The 19718-nt window shown below is 40.4% G+C and overlaps 1 protein-coding gene across 2 annotated transcripts in view; it reads right to left on the bottom strand.

The window, feature by feature from the left end:
* Positions 1–1332: 1332 nt before the first annotated feature.
* VGLL4 (vestigial like family member 4) overlaps positions 1333–19718 on the bottom strand; it is a 99793-nt gene continuing 81407 nt past the window's right edge. For both annotated transcript variants that reach the window (XM_035106220.2, XM_035106219.2), the window contains 3 exons: positions 11963–12185; positions 5922–6045; positions 1333–4339 (listed from right to left, as the gene is read on the bottom strand). In XM_035106220.2, coding sequence (XP_034962111.1) covers positions 4065–4339; positions 5922–6045; positions 11963–12185 — 622 coding nt within the window. In that variant the 3' untranslated portion in view covers positions 1333–4064. The remainder of the gene's footprint in view (positions 4340–5921; positions 6046–11962; positions 12186–19718) is intronic.

Genomic DNA, 19718 nt, shown 5'->3' with positions numbered 1-19718 from the left:
TATCTGTGTGATGCAGTACGTATAGCAAATAAGGATCTCTACCAGCCAGCCCAAGACTTAAGAGCGAAAGTTCCAACAATGTAGCACTTTGTAGCACTGATAGCAAAGAGGCTACCGGCTGATAAGAGATACTGTAGAAAACAAGGCAGTTGAGCAGCAATTAAAATGGTAAATGGTAGCAATTGTAGCAATTGAGCCAGCAGGAAAGCGGGGTGAGATAATCTGCTGGTCCTAACTGCTTCTCTTACCCACAAAATGTTAACTTTTAGCAGCTCCTAAACAGCGAGAAGCCACCGGCAGCGATCCCGGTACCAGTAAAAATCCTTAAAGGGGCAGCTCTACAGACAAGCAATAGAAAGAAAAAGAATCCTCACTTTTTAAAAGGTTTTTAAAAGGGGGGAAGGTGGGGGGAAGCGAGAGGTGGGCTCTGTGTGTGTGTGTGTGTGTGTGTGTGTGTGTGTGAGAGAGAGAGAGAGAGAGAGAGAGACACGCAGGGGAGAGAGAGAGAGAGAGAGAGAGACGCGCACACAGAGTCTCTCCCTAAAGGGGAAGGCAGCGTCTTCAATCGCCCCTCTTTTCTTCCTCCTGTTTCATCTCCTCCCCACCGCAAATGCCACTTTTCTCCTCTTCACTCACACAGCCTAGCTAAAAAAAAAAAAATCGAACGGGAGGGGAAATCACGAGTCTGCAGCAACCAGCAGCTATGGCTCTTCGGTGCATTTTTACAAGCTTTTAAAAGAAATACGTGTCTTTGGAGCGACAGCAAAATGGGGAGAGATTTTTAGGGGGGGGGAGTTTGCTGGCGGGAGGGGGGAAGGGTCTATCACTATGTCTTATTTTCGGGTTATGGCTTATATCGCACAATTGCTTAGAAATCCTGCTATGTCTTATATTATGCCTACGTCTTAAAAAAGGAGAAACACGGTAGTAACTGTAAATCTCTGTTGCAAGCAGAACAGCTGGATACTGGTAAGAAGCTAGATCAGGCCTCCCCAGCCTGGTGGCCTCCAGATATGGGGGACCACAATTCCTGTGGTCAGGGGGACCATCATCCCTGACCATTGGCCATGCTAGCTGAGGCTGGTGGGAGTTGTAATCCAAAACAAGAGTTCTCCCCACATTGTGTCCAGTATCCTGTGGAATGTTTAAATGAAGGCCCAATAAATGTTCACAACCAGTGAACCAACACAAACCAGTACTGTAGCAGAGGTACACTGTGTCCATCTTTGCTTGCTTGGGGATTATGACTTTTTAGCACAGAGTGGTGGTGGGTGGGTGAAATCTCTTATCAGTTTTTTTAATTTAAAAAAACACCACATGCTTACAAATATATGAGATTTAAGAGCACTTTATTGTTCATTAAGGCTACTTTTAAGTACAAAAAAGATGGCCTGCCAAACCTTTTTTTAAAATCTCCAGGTGAAACAAGGCCACAAAAGAATGATATATTACAGATTTACAAACACGGAGAGCATTGTTCAAGCTGAACTGTAGATAATGTGGCTCTGTGAAAAAAACTTCATGTAACAGTGAGATTACTCTCCCTCTGCCTCTTTCCACCCCAACCCCTTTGGCTTTCTCAGAGTAATTATGTTTCCCATAGAGTCTTTATTTCCAAATGATTATACAGAAGACAACACATCTCACTGAGCCTATAATCCTAAACACAGTTACTTGGACGTATGCTCCACCAAAATCAGCAACGTTTACTTCCAAGTATTGTGTATTTAAGATGAGGCGCCAATCTTTGCCCCACCACAAATCCATTTACCTATCACAGATAGGTAAACTTGATACTGTAATATTGTGCTTAAACGAAATGTCAAAGGAGTTACATGTCCCAGAGTCCATCTACAGTCATTAGTACTTTCCTGTTAGACCGCTCAGTAGCCTGTAGCAATAACACACTAGTGGCTATTAATTGCTAATGCAGTGTTCTCATAGAATAACTGTGTTCCTGCACTTTTACTGTATTACAGACATCTACAAACAAAAAAAAGATCAACTTTTTTCTCCAGACAAAAAAAAGAGAGAATGATTACAGTAAAGGAAAGGGAAAAATTAAATAGCTACATATCATTAACAAATTAATTGTTCCTCAAAAAATACCTACAAATTTCTCTGTACATTCTTTACGCACAGCGTAATGATGGTCTTAAAGTTACCTATATAAAAAAGTGTGTTCTTTTTTTTCTCCAATTTCCTTACGGGGAGTAGGGTACCAAATGCCAAAGCAGATAGAGCATTGAATACCCAGTATGAAGATAGTGAAATGGGTGGCAACGGTCCTTTTCCTGCTTTTTCAAAATAATAATAATAATAATAATAATAATAGGCAGCCACACTTAATATGGAACAACAGAAACAAAACAGGTTATCTTATGGGTCTTGACCACCTATGCCTTTTTCATATTGAATAGCTTTACTATTTTAAACAAATGTAAAAGCCAGTATGGACCCAATACTGTAACACAGCCCAGAATACATCACATGCAGTTCCGTCTTTCACCTATTCATAAACTCTCAATACAGCCAGTCTTGTCAGGTAACCCAATATAAAAAGCCCCCGTACTAGGGATTGGTGGAATGTGTGGGTGTGGCTAAGGAGTGGGTGGGCCGCTGCATTTAACAAAAAGCTGAGAAGCTCATTACTACTAACACAAGTCTGTTCTTTATGCCTGCCTCTATTACCTAGTTAGTGGCTATTAATATAGCAAATGAAATAAATGCAAGTAACACATTTATAACAGTGTTTTCTTTTTCTTTTTAAATGGAGGAATGTACTGGTGCCTTGGCCTAGGTTTATAAGCAGCCTCAAAAAATAAGATTGTGAAAGGCAATCTTGTCCTGGTAAAAATATTTAGCAAGATAGCAGTTTTCTCCAACTGGTAGCTTTCATAGATGTTCTTTAGATTTTCGTAACTAACTGTGTATGAAGCAGATGATGATTTAAAATTGTTCAGTAATGAATGAAACTATAGAATCATGTACCCCACAGCATTGTATATATATACTATAAACTGCTTAATTTGAGGCCTGACCTGAGGCTGTCCATGGTTGCTGGCTGCTACTAAAGTGAATATCAAATACAAATATCAGAGTACAACTGTACCAGCAGTAAGTCTATCTAGGACTGTTACTGAAAAATAAAAATAAAACTAGTTCTCAATGAAGGCTAATAAGTATTATATTTCTTACTGTCTATACATTAATAGATACCAGCTATTTTTTTCATAAAACATGCATCTTTAAGCACTATTGAACCCTCTGACCTCAGCTCTATTCTTACAAACTGCAGTGTTAAGAAACATTTAAAATGCCCATGAATCGGTCAATTATGCAGTCCAGTTGCAAGCGTTAAGCATCTGAAATCTAATAGAGAGAAAGACCTATAACCTGTATGAGACTTCCCCTTCCTAAGCAAATTTTGCTTTCTTGCTTTAAAGAGAGACAGAAACATCATCTTTAGACTTTTTTTTTCAAAGCAGTTTGCCCTCAGAATATAAGCATCGTGCACGAAGTTGCTATGCAACTCTAGACCTCCTCCAATAGTGCAAATCATACATGACAGTTCTTTTCAAGTATATACATACAAAGTTACTTCACAAGGGAAACAAAAGCAATGGAAGCAAAACCCAGACAAAATTCTACTCTCAAGAAGCTAACCAAAGCACACAGCATTTGGGTCAACCAACTGTACAGAATGGCTTTTAAAAAAAGTTATTACTTTATTTTTGCCCATTAACTTCATTCTGTGGTTTGTTTGTTTGTTTATTTTTAAGGGGGCAGCAGATTTGTATCAGAGGTTTCTTTGGTAACTGAGGCAGGAAAAAATAAAAGAGTGCTACATCATAAAATTTATTTCTTAGTCAAATAGTTCCTGCTATCATCTTAAAAGGGCACACGTATAAAAAAAAACCCCAAGCAAATAAACACAAAATGTGTTTGAAAACTAATCTCTCATATCCTCCCTCCCAAACACTATTTCAATTTTTGAGCACTGCTCCAAGCTCAGTCAAACCATGCAAACTGATGTTTCAGATGAAGAAACTGTGGTCCTCTCTTCATGAGACTACAGAAGGGGAATGATTATGATTGACCATGTGGGAGGAAGGAGGAGAAGACGACTGCCCCCTTCTAGAGGCAGATTCAGGACTACTGGACACGCCGTCCTTTGCAGCTTTGATCTGAAGCCACGTTTCTCCAAGTGCTTTGGTAAAGTGGTCATCGACTGATCCAGTGATGGATACAGAGTTTGTCACTGGCTCTGGCTCCTTGTAATTTTTGCCAAGGCTCCTGCGGAAGTGCTCTTCCACCACCGGATCACAGGCAGTGGTAGCTAAAGGGGGAAATGAAGGGATGGGGGAGAAAGACGAGTCAGAAACCCATGCAAGCAAAAACACTTGCAGTTTTTTTTCATGTAGTGACCTTTAAAAATGCAGAAAACAACATCCCTTGCAAATAAAGTCCTAACCTACCATTTCAAATTAATATATTTGTAATACTTAAAGCATCTGTTCTTTACAGACAAGTAGCAAAAAGAATAAGAGACGGTATATCACACAGAAAAGAGGCTTCTAAAACAAGAGACTGGATATTTGAAAAGGAAAAAGGTTAATCCCATAGAGTTATATATAACCTAGCCACAAAGTGAACATTCCATCAGCAGAAGGATTTCTGCTTATGCAATGGAACATCCTCCCCCACCCTTTGTTCTAGGTGTTCCACCAACCCTCTGGAGAAAATGTGGGAAGGGCATGGGAAGTCCCATTGTGCAAACAGAAATTATTATGCGGCTGAATACTGCCCATCATTTCTTTTGTACCAGTTAGAAGTGGATCCCAAATACAATAAGCTTTCTAATAGGTTTGCTCCCTTTAAAACTCATTTGGGTACATACAATAGAGATATAAATTCTCATTCCCAAGGAAGAGCAAAACAAAAGAAATGCAATTATATTTGAAGGGATTTTTGAAAATGTGCACATGAAAACAGTTCCATTTACACGAGTTACAGTGCAACATAGCCAGCTACATTTTGCAGCTATGCAATACCTGTGTTTGCACACTTGCTGAAATGCCCTCCTGTAAAATTGTCGTATGAACACAATGTTGCTAATGTCAGAGAAAATAAATAAATAAATATTGAAACCAGAAAATTATGTGGGTTTAAAAAATAGGAGAATGACATTTACTACACCCAGTCCTTGTCTTCAGGTTTCTGTTCCCTCTTGCTCACTTTCTTCTAGAAAAAGTCATATTTGCATGTTGTCTCTAATATAATTTGTATCTGGCCCATATATAAAACTGATACTGTCATGTAATCTCAAAGTCAAGGGTACTAGAGCAAATGAGTCACGCTTAGGTCCAGTTGAAATCAGTCGGAAAATTTGGTTTCTCTGACTAACGTGCTCTGGATGCAACCCAAGAGGAGACAAGGATGCTCCCCTACTTGTGTGTTTTATCCAAGAATACACTCTTAATTAGTTGAGCTAGCACTACAGTTCCATATGTAATGCTACAGAAGATAGCAACAATAAGACTGACAATTGGACTTAAGAAAATATGCTCAAAACAATGTTGAAGAAACACCAGGTCTACATTTTCCAAGCACAAAAAGTACAAAAAATGTTGCTGGGGGGGGGGGAACCTTGATTTTTCTCCATCCGTTACATTTGCTCCCAAATTCTGGCATGAATCAAGCTTTCTGCTGCCAAAAGACAGGGAGGAAGATCCCAATAAAAGTTCTATTCCAGCACACAATTACAGATTTAATTTGACCCTAGTATACCCTCTCCCTTGAAATAAAATAAATATCCCGCTCTACTCTTAATTTGTTGCACATGTTCAGTTTTATTTGATGTCCATATGAAGCTTTCAAGTACTCAGAAGGAAAACTAGAAATGCAGCAGCATTACTTACTGCTAGATGGTCTCCGGTAACTGGCTGGCATGGCAGTTCCACATCCACTGTGCGCGATCGGACAATGAGATAGATTACAGTTACGATTGATTGCAGAGGCACATGTGATTACAGATGGACGGTTCTGAGGGGCAAAGAAAAACACAATCAATAAGCACAGTTATGCCTCTAAGTAATTTTTTTTTCATTTTTCCAGCAGAACAAAGCACACACGACAAATAAAATGGTAGCTGCTAGTGAGCATAAGCAGCAAAATGAGAAAGCCAAAAATATCTGGTATCAATAAACAGCTTTCTATTTAGTACAACACACAAAGTTCAAGCACACTAAATTTGGAAAGCACTCAAGTGTTGAAGAAAATCTGCAAATTCAAAATACTCCTGCAGTATGGGAATTAATGGCAGGACAACAGAAATGGATTTTGTGGTCTTTATGGTCACCAAGGGATTTAGGATGGAATTCAGCGTAGTCCCAAGGCCAAGGGTGTCACACAGCAACAGGGTGCATTCACACAACAGGAATTCCCCCTAACCTGTTCTTCCATTTCCCCCAGCCCTCCAGAGCAGATTTAGGGGACAGGGAAAACCTTTTCACAAGTGGACCTCATTCCATGCATGCAACAACTTAGCTGAATCTTCTATTTCAAGCCCTGAAAGATAAGCACCCACAATGCTCTAAAGACCTTAACACTCTTGCCTCATTTGAACACTTTATAGGCATCAACTTATTTTGGCTACCTGTTTGGACATTGGGAGGGCATGCCATATACGGAGCCATATGTGTAGACTAAGATAGATCAATTTAAAAGTTCCATATATCCACCAAGGAGGTGAAAGAAAGAGGATAAAAAAAATTGTGCGACCATGTTCGGATATTAAGCATGAAGAATCTGCATGTTGTTTTGGGGCTGTAGATAGTGCATGTCACTAAGTGTGAAATGGGCTTATCACAAAGATGGCTGGCAGCAATTGCTGTGACTTCAGCTGCTGCTGCTGCTAATGGAAAACTGGTACTGGGCACAACCAGCCAGTTCACACAATACACCTACGCACAACATCTGTATACCCCAAAGAAGGTTGAAAGACTACTCACTGAAAGGGGGCGGGGAGAACTCAATGTATGAACTGGTCCTACATGAGACAAAGAGAGAAGAAGGGTGTCTTCTCAAAGACCTTCTCCAAGGTCTACCCCTCCCTTTCTCTTGCCTGCCATCCTCACCACAAGCAGAGAAGAATGGTCAAACCAGACAACTGCCATAATGGCACAAACTGTAGCTAGTCCAAAGCCATATCTTAAGAACTATGCTGCCTAGGGACAAAACAGGAGGAGGCTAAAGAACTTGGCTGCTGCCAATGCTAGCAACCCCATGTCTGTCTATTCCCCCTTCTTGGGATCTAGTTCTACTTACGCATTTCTGGGCCACTTTATCCTACAACTCTTTCCACCCAAACATTTGGCTGGCAAGTACAAGCAAGCACAGTATAAGGAACACACATTGCTGTTTTTGGTGACAGCCTCGTATTCTCCGTATGGTGTACTTCCTCCCCTGATCATAAGCAGAGGTGGCCTTGCCATCTACCAATGTGGAATGATCTGCTTCACCTGGCACCACTAGGTGAGGAGATAGGGGATGGCACAAATTAGTATTAGTGGGTTCAGCAAGGCCAGCAATGTTCTTCAGATACAAAGAGCATCTCTATGGCCAGAGAATGCCAAAATGCAAACTTCCCTTGCAAAAAATATAAATTTCATTTAGTATTTTTTGTTTGGTAAAATTTTATCCATTCTTTCTAGTTTGGCCAGATTTATAAAAGAAATGCAAATTTTCCTGGCAATAAAAATATAAATTTTGTTTATATTTTGTTCTGTTAAAATTTATCCATTTCTATTTTGGCCAGGTTTAGAAAAGAAAATTAACTAACAATCAAATAACTGATGTTATATACAGTATTCAACTAAGACTCAATAATGAATGATATTTGATTATCTAAAAGTGTGACACTGAATTTGCTTTTGTCTTGTTATCTATGCTACTAATTACTTCTACAAGTTTAATTTTACAGAAAATGTGCTAATTTAAAAATCATTGGTACAGTAGTACTATAACACAGTGTTTCTCAACCAGTGTGCCTCCAGATGTTTTGGGACTACAACTCCCATCATCCCTAGCTAGCAAGACCAGTGGTCAGGAATGATGGGAGTTGTAGTCCCAAAACATCTGGAGGCACACTGGTTGAGAAACACTGCTATAACATAACAGTTGTAACAATATGTTAAAGCTAAGTAAAATATTATCAGTTTTAGACTTCATCCCATAATTAGTAGCAGTTGCCAGGACATTACTACGTTCACCTCTACATAGCTCCAGCCTTATGTCAGATATTGTGATATACTGAAATACCGCAATGTTTAACTGATTATATATTGTGATGGTGAAAACCAGATTATCGCCCAGCCCTTGCAACCCTTGCACATAGGAGGTTTGGGAACTGACACTTGGAACCTGCAAGGGATGGTTAGTAGCAATGCTTTCATAAGTTGCTAAATGTGTTGACCCAGAGCTGTCAACTCAACCAGCGGCACAGGAAAAGTGGAACGCTTAGGTAGACAGAATGCTTAGGTAGATTAAGAACATTAATTCATCATCAACTGGAGTTAACCACACCTTTTCAAAGCAGACCGTATGTATTTTACGGGTTTATTTTATAAGCCTGCGGCAAACAGAGCTCGAGACACTCCAAAGAGCAATGAGCTGACATGGAACTTGAACCCAAGACCAAATTCAAGACTATCACCTGGAGTGTCCTGGTTCATTGAGATTAGTGTAGAAGCCTGCTCAAAAGGTGGGCATTCACAAAGGGACCAAGCCTTTCATCCTTTATGTGCTTTAGCCGCAAAAACCTCACATGACATAGGAACCAGCAGAGAGATTTCATTGTTTAACAAATGTTCAGTCAAAGCACCCTAAGAAGAGATTATATTTGACTGCAAGATCAAAGATAGTCAGGCTTCAGCAATATAAAAACAAAAGCGACAGGTTGCTGCTGTTTGTTCTGCTTCTATGGAGAACAAAGCGATTTGCATCTTCCTGAACCAATAGCAAATTCAAACATGCTTAGGATACTTATTACCAAAGGAAAGAGAGGAACAGTGAGGAATATTTAGTCCCACTGATTTAATCCTTTGTATTCTTCACAATGACTAGGTACAATGTACCCTATATATAGGCGAATAAATAGAAAACAGCCCAATTACATTTGTAATAGGAACTATGTGGATCGAGTTGACCTGGCTGCTTCCTCTGTAGGGTTGTGGATCTTGCTGGTATGAAAAGCACCTACCCGTGACTCCAGTAAAGAGGAGAGTGCGTCGGTAAGGTAGCTGATTTCCATACAGCTTTGGTAACATGATTACAGTTGTGGACACCCTCCTTTCACTATGTGCAGACAACACCATTGAAATGAATGGAAGCAATGCAAAAGAGCTGCTTGCCAACCTTTTTCTCTCTCTTAAAAAAACCCCATGATTAGCATAATATCGGCAAGCAGCATCCAATTTCAGACAAGAGTTCAATCACGTTCCAAATACAACAAAACGTCTAACCATCTGGCCATAACCTCCCAAGTATAATCCAGTAAAAACAGTTCCCAATGTACTTTTAGAGTGGCAGATCTGGCTGCCAAGCTGAGAAACAATAGTAAGACTTATCAAAGAGCCCTAATGTCGTCAATGGGAGTCTCTCCCTTCCTTGTCTGTCATCAGAACCAGCTACAGAGAGGCAGTGGTGTATGCAGAACAGCAAGAGCTGGGCTCGTACAATGGATTATACAAAATAATACACCAAATGCAGGGCAGAGTACAGATCACATCCCAGATATATACGTACAGTATATAAGGATTTCAGAGCAACTATGAAGTGCCAAATAAAAATCAAAGTGTTAAAGAAACACTTAAGAATGCTGAGTGAGAAGTTCTCCAAACTTTTTTTTTAATTTCCAAGAGGAATGCTTGTGTGATTATGCTTGTAGTAAATCAAGAAGGAGCATCATCTCAAAACATTAGCAAGCATGTCTGTGCTATCATCCTAGTTCACATAGGTTGCAATTTCCAATGTGCCACTTGCTTTATAAACTATTGTGCTTCTTCCCATGTATCTAAGAGTAAAATAGGAGGGGAGCATTGTGGGAAGAACAGCTTGGCACAAAACTAAGTTGACGGAAAGGAAGTATAAACAAGACTGTTTTATCTTTATTCGGTAGGAATTTTCCTAAAGGAATTAAAAAATGCCCCTCTATAATATTTTTTTAAAAAGCACAAACAGCCATCCAGGCCTTCAGAGAAAAATGCTGGTGCTTGCACCACATATCCTGCTTACTTGACACTAACATAGGAAGCCCAAGAGGGGGGAATTATAATAACCTCCAGGTAGAGGCTGGGAAAGCCAAGTTCTCAGTCAGCAGAAGGAAGGGAAAATGGTGTCGGGGGCTCCCTACACAGCTGCTACATAGGCTAGAGACTGCTCACTGTTCAAAAGCTTTTTGCATTCTGGGTCAAGGTCAGGCTTCCAGTTATCTCTGTCTCTCCATGTTAAAGAGCAGCAAGTCATATCAGACCTTTTGCCCCAAAAGGTCATATCACATCCCTCTTACAGTTTATTCCCAGACAACAATGGATATTTTACAAGGCTCGTGTTATAGCCAGATCTTTAAAAACTTGCTATAGAAGATAAGTATCTAAGAGCCTTTGAAGATTTTTTCCCATAATAATCCATGAGAAACTAACACTGGCAAACTTTAATTCAAATACTGTACGTAGATGGGAGCTCTTAAGTTGTTTGAAATTACAGTATGTGGGGAAAGGGTTCCTTCCAATAAACACATCTTCCAACTCATTGAAGTAAAATATGCAGAGATCTCTCTTTCTATGAGCTGAAAGGCAATGCAAGTAACGATGGAGCAGAGAATGCTAGCACCCTCTGTCTCCACATCCACCACCACAGGCATGTGAGGTTTGAAGGTAGTTGTTTCTTACTTTTTTGAATGTGAGGTCTTTCTATAATGGAATTTCCACACCTTAAACTTGCAGTGGTGCAATCCAAAATCTGTTTTTATCTCTTTATCACTTTTGAAAGATACAAATCACCTGCAAATGAGGATCTGTTGCTTTCAGCCAGCTCCTGAGAAGAACTGGCTGATCAGAGGCAGCCAGGGCCACAACTTCGCCTGCTCCTTTTTTGATCTCCAAGACTGAAGGGAATGCAACAGGGAGCCTCTTCTGCTGTCCGAAGGCTGTCTGAGGACAGCCCTCTGACTTCAACAGAGTTGGGCAGGAGGAAATATGTATGAATGATTTTCTACTTGCTATCAAGCTATATGACTTATTGGGACATGCTGAAGCAGATTGCTCAGAAATTTATTGATATGTTGCTGTTGTTTCAATTGCCCCTGAATCTCCTTATGGTCAGGGTGACTCACAATCATTAAAACATTTGTGACATTTTAATCTGCATTTATGTGCTCACAGGAAGAGGAACTAGGCAATGATGTAAAGGTAAAGTAAAGGGACCCCTGACCATTAGGTCCAGTCGTGACCGACTCTGGGGTTGCGACGCTCATCTCGCGTTATTGGCCGAGGGAGCCGGCATAAAGTTTCCAGGTCATGTGGCCAGCATGACAAAGCTCCTTCTGGCAAACCAGAGCAGCACATGGAAATGCCGTTTACCTTCCCGCTGTAGCGGTACCTATTTATCTACTTGCACTTTGACGTGCTTTCGAACTGCTAGGTTGGCAGGAGCTGGGACCGAGCAACAGGAGCTCACCCCGTCACAGGGATTCGAACCGCCGACCTTCTGATCAGCAAGCCCTAGGCTCAGTGGTTTAACCCACAGCGCCACCTGGGTCCCAGGCAATGATGTTGGCAAAGACAAAGGAACAGAAACAAGTTGAGAAAAAAGTAGTTGCTAAATACACACACACACACACACACACACACAGAGAGAGAGAGAGAGAGAGAGAGAGAATAGTGGAGAACAGCATAAATACCTGCTGCCGTTCCACTGACGTCATTGTAGGAGTGATGCTAACAGATCGGGTAGCATCCATGCTGTTTTTGGTCAGTGCTAGAGGTTGATCCATGGGTAAGCTTGGGATTGAGGCATATATGTGGTTGGGGTGAAGACTCATTGTTGGTGCAGCAGCCCGTTCTATTGGACTGCGACTTCTGTCTCTGTGCTCTTTTCGATAATCCCCATTGGCAGCCTTCATTCTAAGAGAAAAACAGACAAGGCAATTATTCAAGCCTGACACATTTAATTCACTCATGAAGAAGAACGATTTTAGCATGCTATTGTTTATCCATTGTCTTTACTGAAGCACGTGAGCAAGCGCACACACAAAATTCAACAGCTGAACTGACACTTGGCATGAACAATAGTTTTGGTTTGTTGGTGTTTGTTTGTTTGTTTTAAAAAGGGGTGATTACTTGTTAACCACAGTTAGCTGTTTGGGCAAGCTGCAGAGAAAAATAATAATCAATTGACCTTGCTCAGTCAACGTCCTCATCATAAGGCACATTTTACACCCCCATTTTATGAACATTCTGTTTTACTACTGACAAATAGTGATCAAAATGCATTAAATGTCAGGCTTCACTTGATTCTAGTCACTCACGTTTTTGTTAATAACAAAGAACATTTTGTTAAAACCTACTGTTTTCCATGGCATTTTTCACTGAGTATTGGAATCCTTGGCAGCCTGATCCAGCATGCACACTGGCAAGCAAAGCAAGTGAGAAAGTATGGGTGTGCACACAGAGCGAGAGAGCAGTAGATAGGGCTGGAAATGAAGACAAGGAATTGCTACACAATAGAGCTGTGGCGGCTTCCTTCTCCAACATTTTCCAGCTACCAGCAAAAGGAGAGCCAGCTTTCCCAGGCCCCATACCTGGTGTCCCAGTGTCTGAGTAAAACAGAGCATAGGTTGATCTGTGTGCATTTCTTGGGAGTATCAGTGTTATAGTCCTGTTGCTCCTTAAAGACTAACAAATTAATTCTAGCATAAGCTTGCATGGACCACAGTCTACTTCCTCAGATGCATGAAGTGTAATCCTAAACTGGGTGGGTTTGGGGGGGGGAGGGGTGTTAAATGTATGGAAGTGAGGTCAAAGAAATGAAATGCCAAAAGAATGATTAGCAATGATTACTTAAAGGGGGGGGTTAAAAATACAGTGATCAATTAACAAGCCAACAGTGGTGACAACAAAGACACCTGGGCAGTGGTAAACTAGTTAATGTATGAAACAAAATTTAAAAAATCCTTCAGTAGCACCTTAAAGACCAACTAAGTTTTAATTTTGGTATGAGCTTTCGTGTGCATGCCCACTTCATCACACGAAAGCTCATACCAAAATTAAAACTTAGTTGGTCTTTAAGGTGCTATTGAATGAATTTTTTTTTATTTTGTTTCGACTCAGACCAACACGGCTACCTACCTGTAGTTAATGTATGGTGTGATAAAAAAAATATGTAATCTGGATTCAAGCAACAGGGTAATCCAGAATTAAATGGCCTGATAAACTGTAATTTAGTAGGGTCATGTCAGAGTTTCCATTTGAAGTTCATTTGTTCAACATCCACCTTAAGATCAGTTACAGAGTGCCTTGGTAAGCTGAAATGTTTTACTAAGTACTGCTTTCTGGATATTGCCATTTTTTTATGTTATATTTGTTGTTTTGCATAGAGATTGCCCTGTTTGTCCTACAGAATGCCAGAGAGTTATTGTTGGCAGATGATGTTCTATACCACATTGAAAGGTGAGCAGGTGAATGAACCACTGATGGTGTAGAGGTCCTATAATATGGGAACAAAGTTATCCTCTCAATTTTTATTTTGCAGGATCTGGTCCCTATGTTTGTGTCTTTGTTATGTAGTCTGTTGTCTTTGTTATGTAGTCTGCCTTTTTGAGATGGAACTCATTGGCCTGGGGCAGCCATTTTGTGCTGACACCCACAGCACTGTTATCAAAATATGAATACTGGTGGCAACTCATTTCATCAACCCCCACAAAAACAGTGTTGCTGGTGTTTTAGGTTGGGAAACTATCTGCAAGCAAGTAGAGACCTACAACTGAAGTCCGATGGAATAGAAATATTATTGTCCAAGATGGGCTGTTGATCTCCGATAATATATTTGAGTAGTTTGGCTGGGAACTACAGGGGACAATGAATGGTGTTCTGTCATTTTCTCTGTCATCCAGTAGATTATTCCTAGTTACCAATATGGGGCCCAAATTATGCTGCACAAAAAGGGGTGCTTGTGGAAAAAGCACTCATCACAAGACTACTTCCCACAGCAACAAATGCACGTAGAGAGAACAGACACATTTTCAAATGCCTGCTTGTCATACTTTTAGGTGTACACTTGCAAAATATTGAACGTGCAACTAAAGAACACAGCATGGGGCTGTGAACAGGGGATTTCACTCCCCAGTCACAAAACAATGATGGAATATTACTGCTGCCAAATCTGGATATAGTAAAGCTACTTCCACAGAACGACACACTGTGTTTATTTCTCCAGTCTTACGAAGTCATTTTGCAGTTAATTTATTTCAGCAGTTCTGCTCAGACTAAAAAAAAATATAGCTTTTCAGTGAGATACTAATTGCATGTTGTAACTGCTCTTAAATAAAAAAAAGTTTTGTTTACAAAATATTAGTGCATTTGGCACACAATCCTTGTAAACACAGGCAATTCCTTGAAATAAATGCTAGCTATACAAAAAAGGGTCCCTTATAATTTGCTGACTTCAACAGGGTAAAACAGACCGATAATTAACAGTTATCAAAATAACTGTGTGTTGTTGTTGTTGTTGTTAAGGATTTAAAATGTCAAATCATGCTTTCATTCCTGGTCTTCTCTGAAACGTACAAAGAAAACGAAGGTCTCCATGAGATTGTGAGTCTGCATCATGTGGAGGGGTTTGGAGCAGCGTTCACCACTTGAGATCTTCCCTTTATAAATGGCAGCTTTGTCCTTTGTGAGGGCATTTTGGGCTAATTCACTGGTGCCTTGCATTTTGCTTGGATACTTACATGCAGGCCTGCACAATCAGCTCACTGGCTGCCACCTCCAGAGCTGTTCCCAACTGCAAGGGGTTCTTTACCTGCGATTCCTATACTGCAGTGGGTTGGATTAAATGACCCTTGGAGTCCCTTCCAACTCTAAATTAATTCCATGATACATTAGAGGTAAAAACAAAAACCCAAACTACAGGATGTTGCAATGAAAGCAGTTAAAGAGGCAAAGGCAATTGTGCCACCATAGGTAAGTTGTTTAAGGAAAGGAAAACATATCTTGCAACCTTCCTTAGTCTAGGAATGTATGTGATTTTATAATGACCTGTATCTATCTTATTGGAAAATGTGAACATGTTGTATGTACAGCAGCCCACGCAGGAACATTTTGCTGCCATGCACTGCTAGTTGGCAACAGCAGCATTCTGCATAACCTGAGATCTTTACACAATATCATAGTTTGTGGCTGAATTAAATTATTTAAAAAAACTTCCTCCATTACCACCAAGAATGAGGTAAAACTGCCAGCAACTTAAAACCGTTCTTCCCTAACACACACTGTCTCTCTCTCTCTCTCTCTATCTATCTATCTAAAAAGAATTTAGCTAAAGGAAAGCTCCTGTGTAACTTAAAAGTGCACAGTGAATTGTGACCATTAGTTGATCAAATAAAGATAGTATATATTGAACTTTATTTTGTTGCTGTTGACTTTGGATACAATCATTTATTTACCTTTTTGGCTGCTACTACTAATAAGATGTGCAACTTTACTGACCATATGAATTCTGTAACGAGGTATGAACATAGTACCTGATTTGAGTCTTTCTATAGCAATTATACCTTTAAGTTTGTTTTCATGTATGGACAGATCATGTTGAAGTGCTTGGTTACTATACAACACCCCCCTCTCCCCTTTTATCTTCCCTTTTATCTTTAAAGCAGACATTGTTTTCCATGATTTTCCCCAGTGAATCATAACCCAGGCTCCTAGCGCTTACCCAAGCATCATGTGCTCAGATGGACGACATACCAAAACCACACACATCCTGACTGCTAGAACCAAACTGCTGCACAGATTTGTTTTTTTATCTTTGCTAATTCAAAGCAATGTTTGGAACCCATGCATTAAAAAAAGGTTCTAGGTGTGGTTAGGACACATATTGTCCTTAAACGATTCTTGTGTTGTAGAACAGTTAATGCTGCCCACTCAGTTTACTGGAACAGTGCAAATGGGTAATTCACACCCATCCTGGAGAAATGACTAACTTTGCCAACTGTTTAAGGAAAAAGGGAGAGAGAGCAAGAGGCCCAGAAAGGGGGGACTGTTCCCTTACGCTCATTTCCAGTGCACAACTCTTAACAGAGGAGAAGCCAAAAGCATTGCTGAAAAAAAGCTAAAATCGTACAGAGTCTTTTTAGCAGAAAGTGTTCGTTCAAGTTGGCCTGATTTTAAGATATGCACCTCATGAATATTAACTGATGCAATTGTACACTTGGCAATAGGTAAAGGTAAAGGGACCCCTGACCATTAGGTCCAGTCACGGACGACTCTGGGGTTGCGGCGCTCATCTTGCTTTATTGGCCAAGGGAGCTGGCTTACATGTGGCCAGCATGACAAAGCCGCTTCTGGCGAACCAGAGCAGTGCACGGAAACCTACCGTATTTATCTACTTGCACTTGACGAGCTTTCAAACTGCTAGGTTAGCAGGAGCATGGACCAAGCAACGGGAGCTCACCCCGTCACGGGGATTCGAACCGCCGACCTTCTGATCGGCAAGCCCTAGGCTCTGTGGTTTAACCCACAGCACCACCCGCTAGAGTAGTGCAAAGCAACAACCAACACCCTGAAATGAAAGACTTGGTAGTTTCTGGCTAGCGCCACCTACGTCCCTTGGTAATACTGGCTGCCAAATATTGAGGGGGACGACAACGACGACAAAATAATTTCTCATTCTTCCGAAGTGTTTATGTGACTTGGGATACATTCCTAAACACACTGACTGGTACTGACGATTTACTTCTGATGAAACATGGGTATATGCTGAATAGCCGAAATTTCGTCTAATAGCCGAAATAAAAGAAAAAGAAAAACACAACTATTTTTGGGAAGTCTGACCGTCTGATGGTCTGCCAACATCGTAACCATCCATTCACCCAATGAGGTTCGCTGCAGAATCTCTTCTCCAAGGGTCCTCACTACCTTTGAAATGATGGGGGTGGCAAGTGGAGACACCTTTGGAATTATTTCCCAGGAAAATCAACTGGCACCTGCATTACCCCTTCAGTGCCAGGCAGAGATGTTTTTTATTCTCCTGGGCCTTTTAAAGTAGAGCTCAACTATTCCATACTGCTTGAATTTGATGTTTTGCCATTGTTTATTATGCATTATTTCTGATACATGCAAGGTATAAACCCCTTGAACGAAAAAAAATACTGTCAAACATGCCTATCAGCAAATCGTCACTAGTTTCTGATGCTCTCTGATAAAAGTCAGTTAAACTGCAAGCACACTGTGGCCCAATCCAGCATAAATTACATGTGACTATGTATGAAATGTTGCTGCTCAAAGTGGTGCAGTCCATTCTACCAACCCTCAGGAGTATACCACGTCATTGACATTGCATGTCAAGACTTAATTTCAAAACCTATCATGTGGCTTACACTTCAGATACTCTCTAAACATATCTATTACCCTTTAAAATTTCCAACAACTATTTCCTTATTCTTCAGACCCTATGCCTCAGATCCCAACTTCACTGTTTCCTCATATTCAGTAGCTAATAATTCTAAAAGGTTTGTAAGTAAACCAATCGTTCTTTTCAGCTATCTCTGCAAGATACATTGTCAATGCACTTTGTACACTTCTTTAGTTTTCTGGAAACCAATAAATTGAGACCGGGGGGGGGGGTGTTAGAAAGGAAAGTGACCTTTATTCTGTTCCAACCAGGCCCAGCTGTTCCACATACAATATTAAAAACAATACAACCTATTTGTCCTTTCTCGCCCAACTTTGCACACAAAGATGTGCCATTTCAGGAGTGTACTGTGTGTCTAAAGCATTGCCAAAAAGAACTTTTGGCAAGTACTTTGGCTGGGAAAAGATCTGCTTTTTTGCCCGTTTAGTCATGTTTATGAAGAGAGAAGCAGGTGGATAGCTTTCATATTTGGCCTCAGGGTGAGTATACTGCTCAATAAAGGCACCCAGAATTTTCACATGCCAGCCAGAAACTTGAATTCAACAGTCAATTAAACGATAGTTTCCCAGGGTCAAGTGTTGAACATCCTAGCCTGCCAGACAAAATGAGCTTTCCTAGCTTGAGTTTCAGTCCAGTGTGAGTTTAATGGTCAAAATTCTTGAACAGTCAAGAGTGAAGCCAACTAGCATCAATATGTAAAATACAGAAAAGGAGCCAGAAATAGTAGCATTTGTCCACTTAAAGCCAACCGGAAGACCTCCTAGCTGACCTTGTCCAGAACCCTAAACAGCTTTCAAAAGCACCCATTTTATACTACTGCTCCTTTCTAACATATTATTAAAACACTGGACAAGGAAATGAACAATCCTGTTACCAATTAATGCAATGATAATTCAACATGTAACCACTATATAACGTGTCTTAAAACGATTTTTACAATGATAATCCAGGCTCAACATATCCCACTTGCAAAACTATTTTATTTGTTTGTTTAATTTAAAAGCATTTATAAACTGCTTACTATTTTACTACTAATCATCATCACCATCATATATTATTTATACCTCACCCATCTGGCTGGGTTTCCCCAATCACTCTGGGCGGCTTCCAACAAAATATTAAAAATACAATAAAACACCCAACATTAAAAGCTTCCCTAAACAGGGCTGCCTTCAGATGTCTTCTAAAAGTCAAATAGTTGTTTATTTCCTTGACATCTGATGGGAGGGTGTTTCCCAGAGTGGGCGCCACCACCGAGAATGCCCTCTGCCTGGTTCCCTGTAACTTGGCTTCTCACAGTGCAGTGAGGGAATCCCCAGAAGGCCATCAGGGCTGGAGCTACTTTCTTTAACTTCACATCCTGACAGCTGATATTCAGCTGGTGTAAAATGAAAATAGACCCTGTTGAGCAACATATTCTGTAAGGCTTAAAATCCAGCTTGTAAAAAGCCACTCTTGTGGTATCCTATCATGAAAAAGAATGAGGAGGAAAATACGCATTTGTAAATTAAGAGACTTGGCTGGGTTCCCCTTCCCTTTCAGGCTACTCACTTTTGTGGCGTTATTTGCACAGGTTAAAGGGCATCTTTCATTGCTTAGAATAATCAGGTAACTCAAATATTGAAAGCTTTGGGAGTTTTCTTCATGCCTAAGGCACAACTCTGTGCGCCATACAGTGGTGCTTTGCACTGAATGTGGGGTTACATTGAACACAACAACCCTTTTTGCAAACTATATAAAGGTAAAGGTAAAGGACCTATATATGCTAGGCTGGAGAAACAGTAGATCTCCAGGTGTTGTTCTGGAAAGTTGCATCCAAATGAAATGCCAAGCACCACTTTCAGTTAGTATTTTCTGCTTCATTCTTCTAACACACGGGATCACGCACCATTACTTGGTTATCATAGTGACTGGAAATATTAATTTATAAACTGTAGAGATTAACAGAACACCGAAGAATTAACACTTTGATAATGAACACATCCAGGTAGGCAATAGTAAAATGCTATGTGTAAGTTAGCAAATATACA

Source organism: Zootoca vivipara, chromosome 2 (genome assembly GCF_963506605.1).
Source record: "Zootoca vivipara chromosome 2, rZooViv1.1, whole genome shotgun sequence".
Lineage (NCBI taxonomy): Eukaryota > Metazoa > Chordata > Lepidosauria > Squamata > Lacertidae > Zootoca > Zootoca vivipara.
Note: the sequence above shows the minus strand (reverse complement) of the source record. Positions and strands in the feature narration are given on the sequence as shown.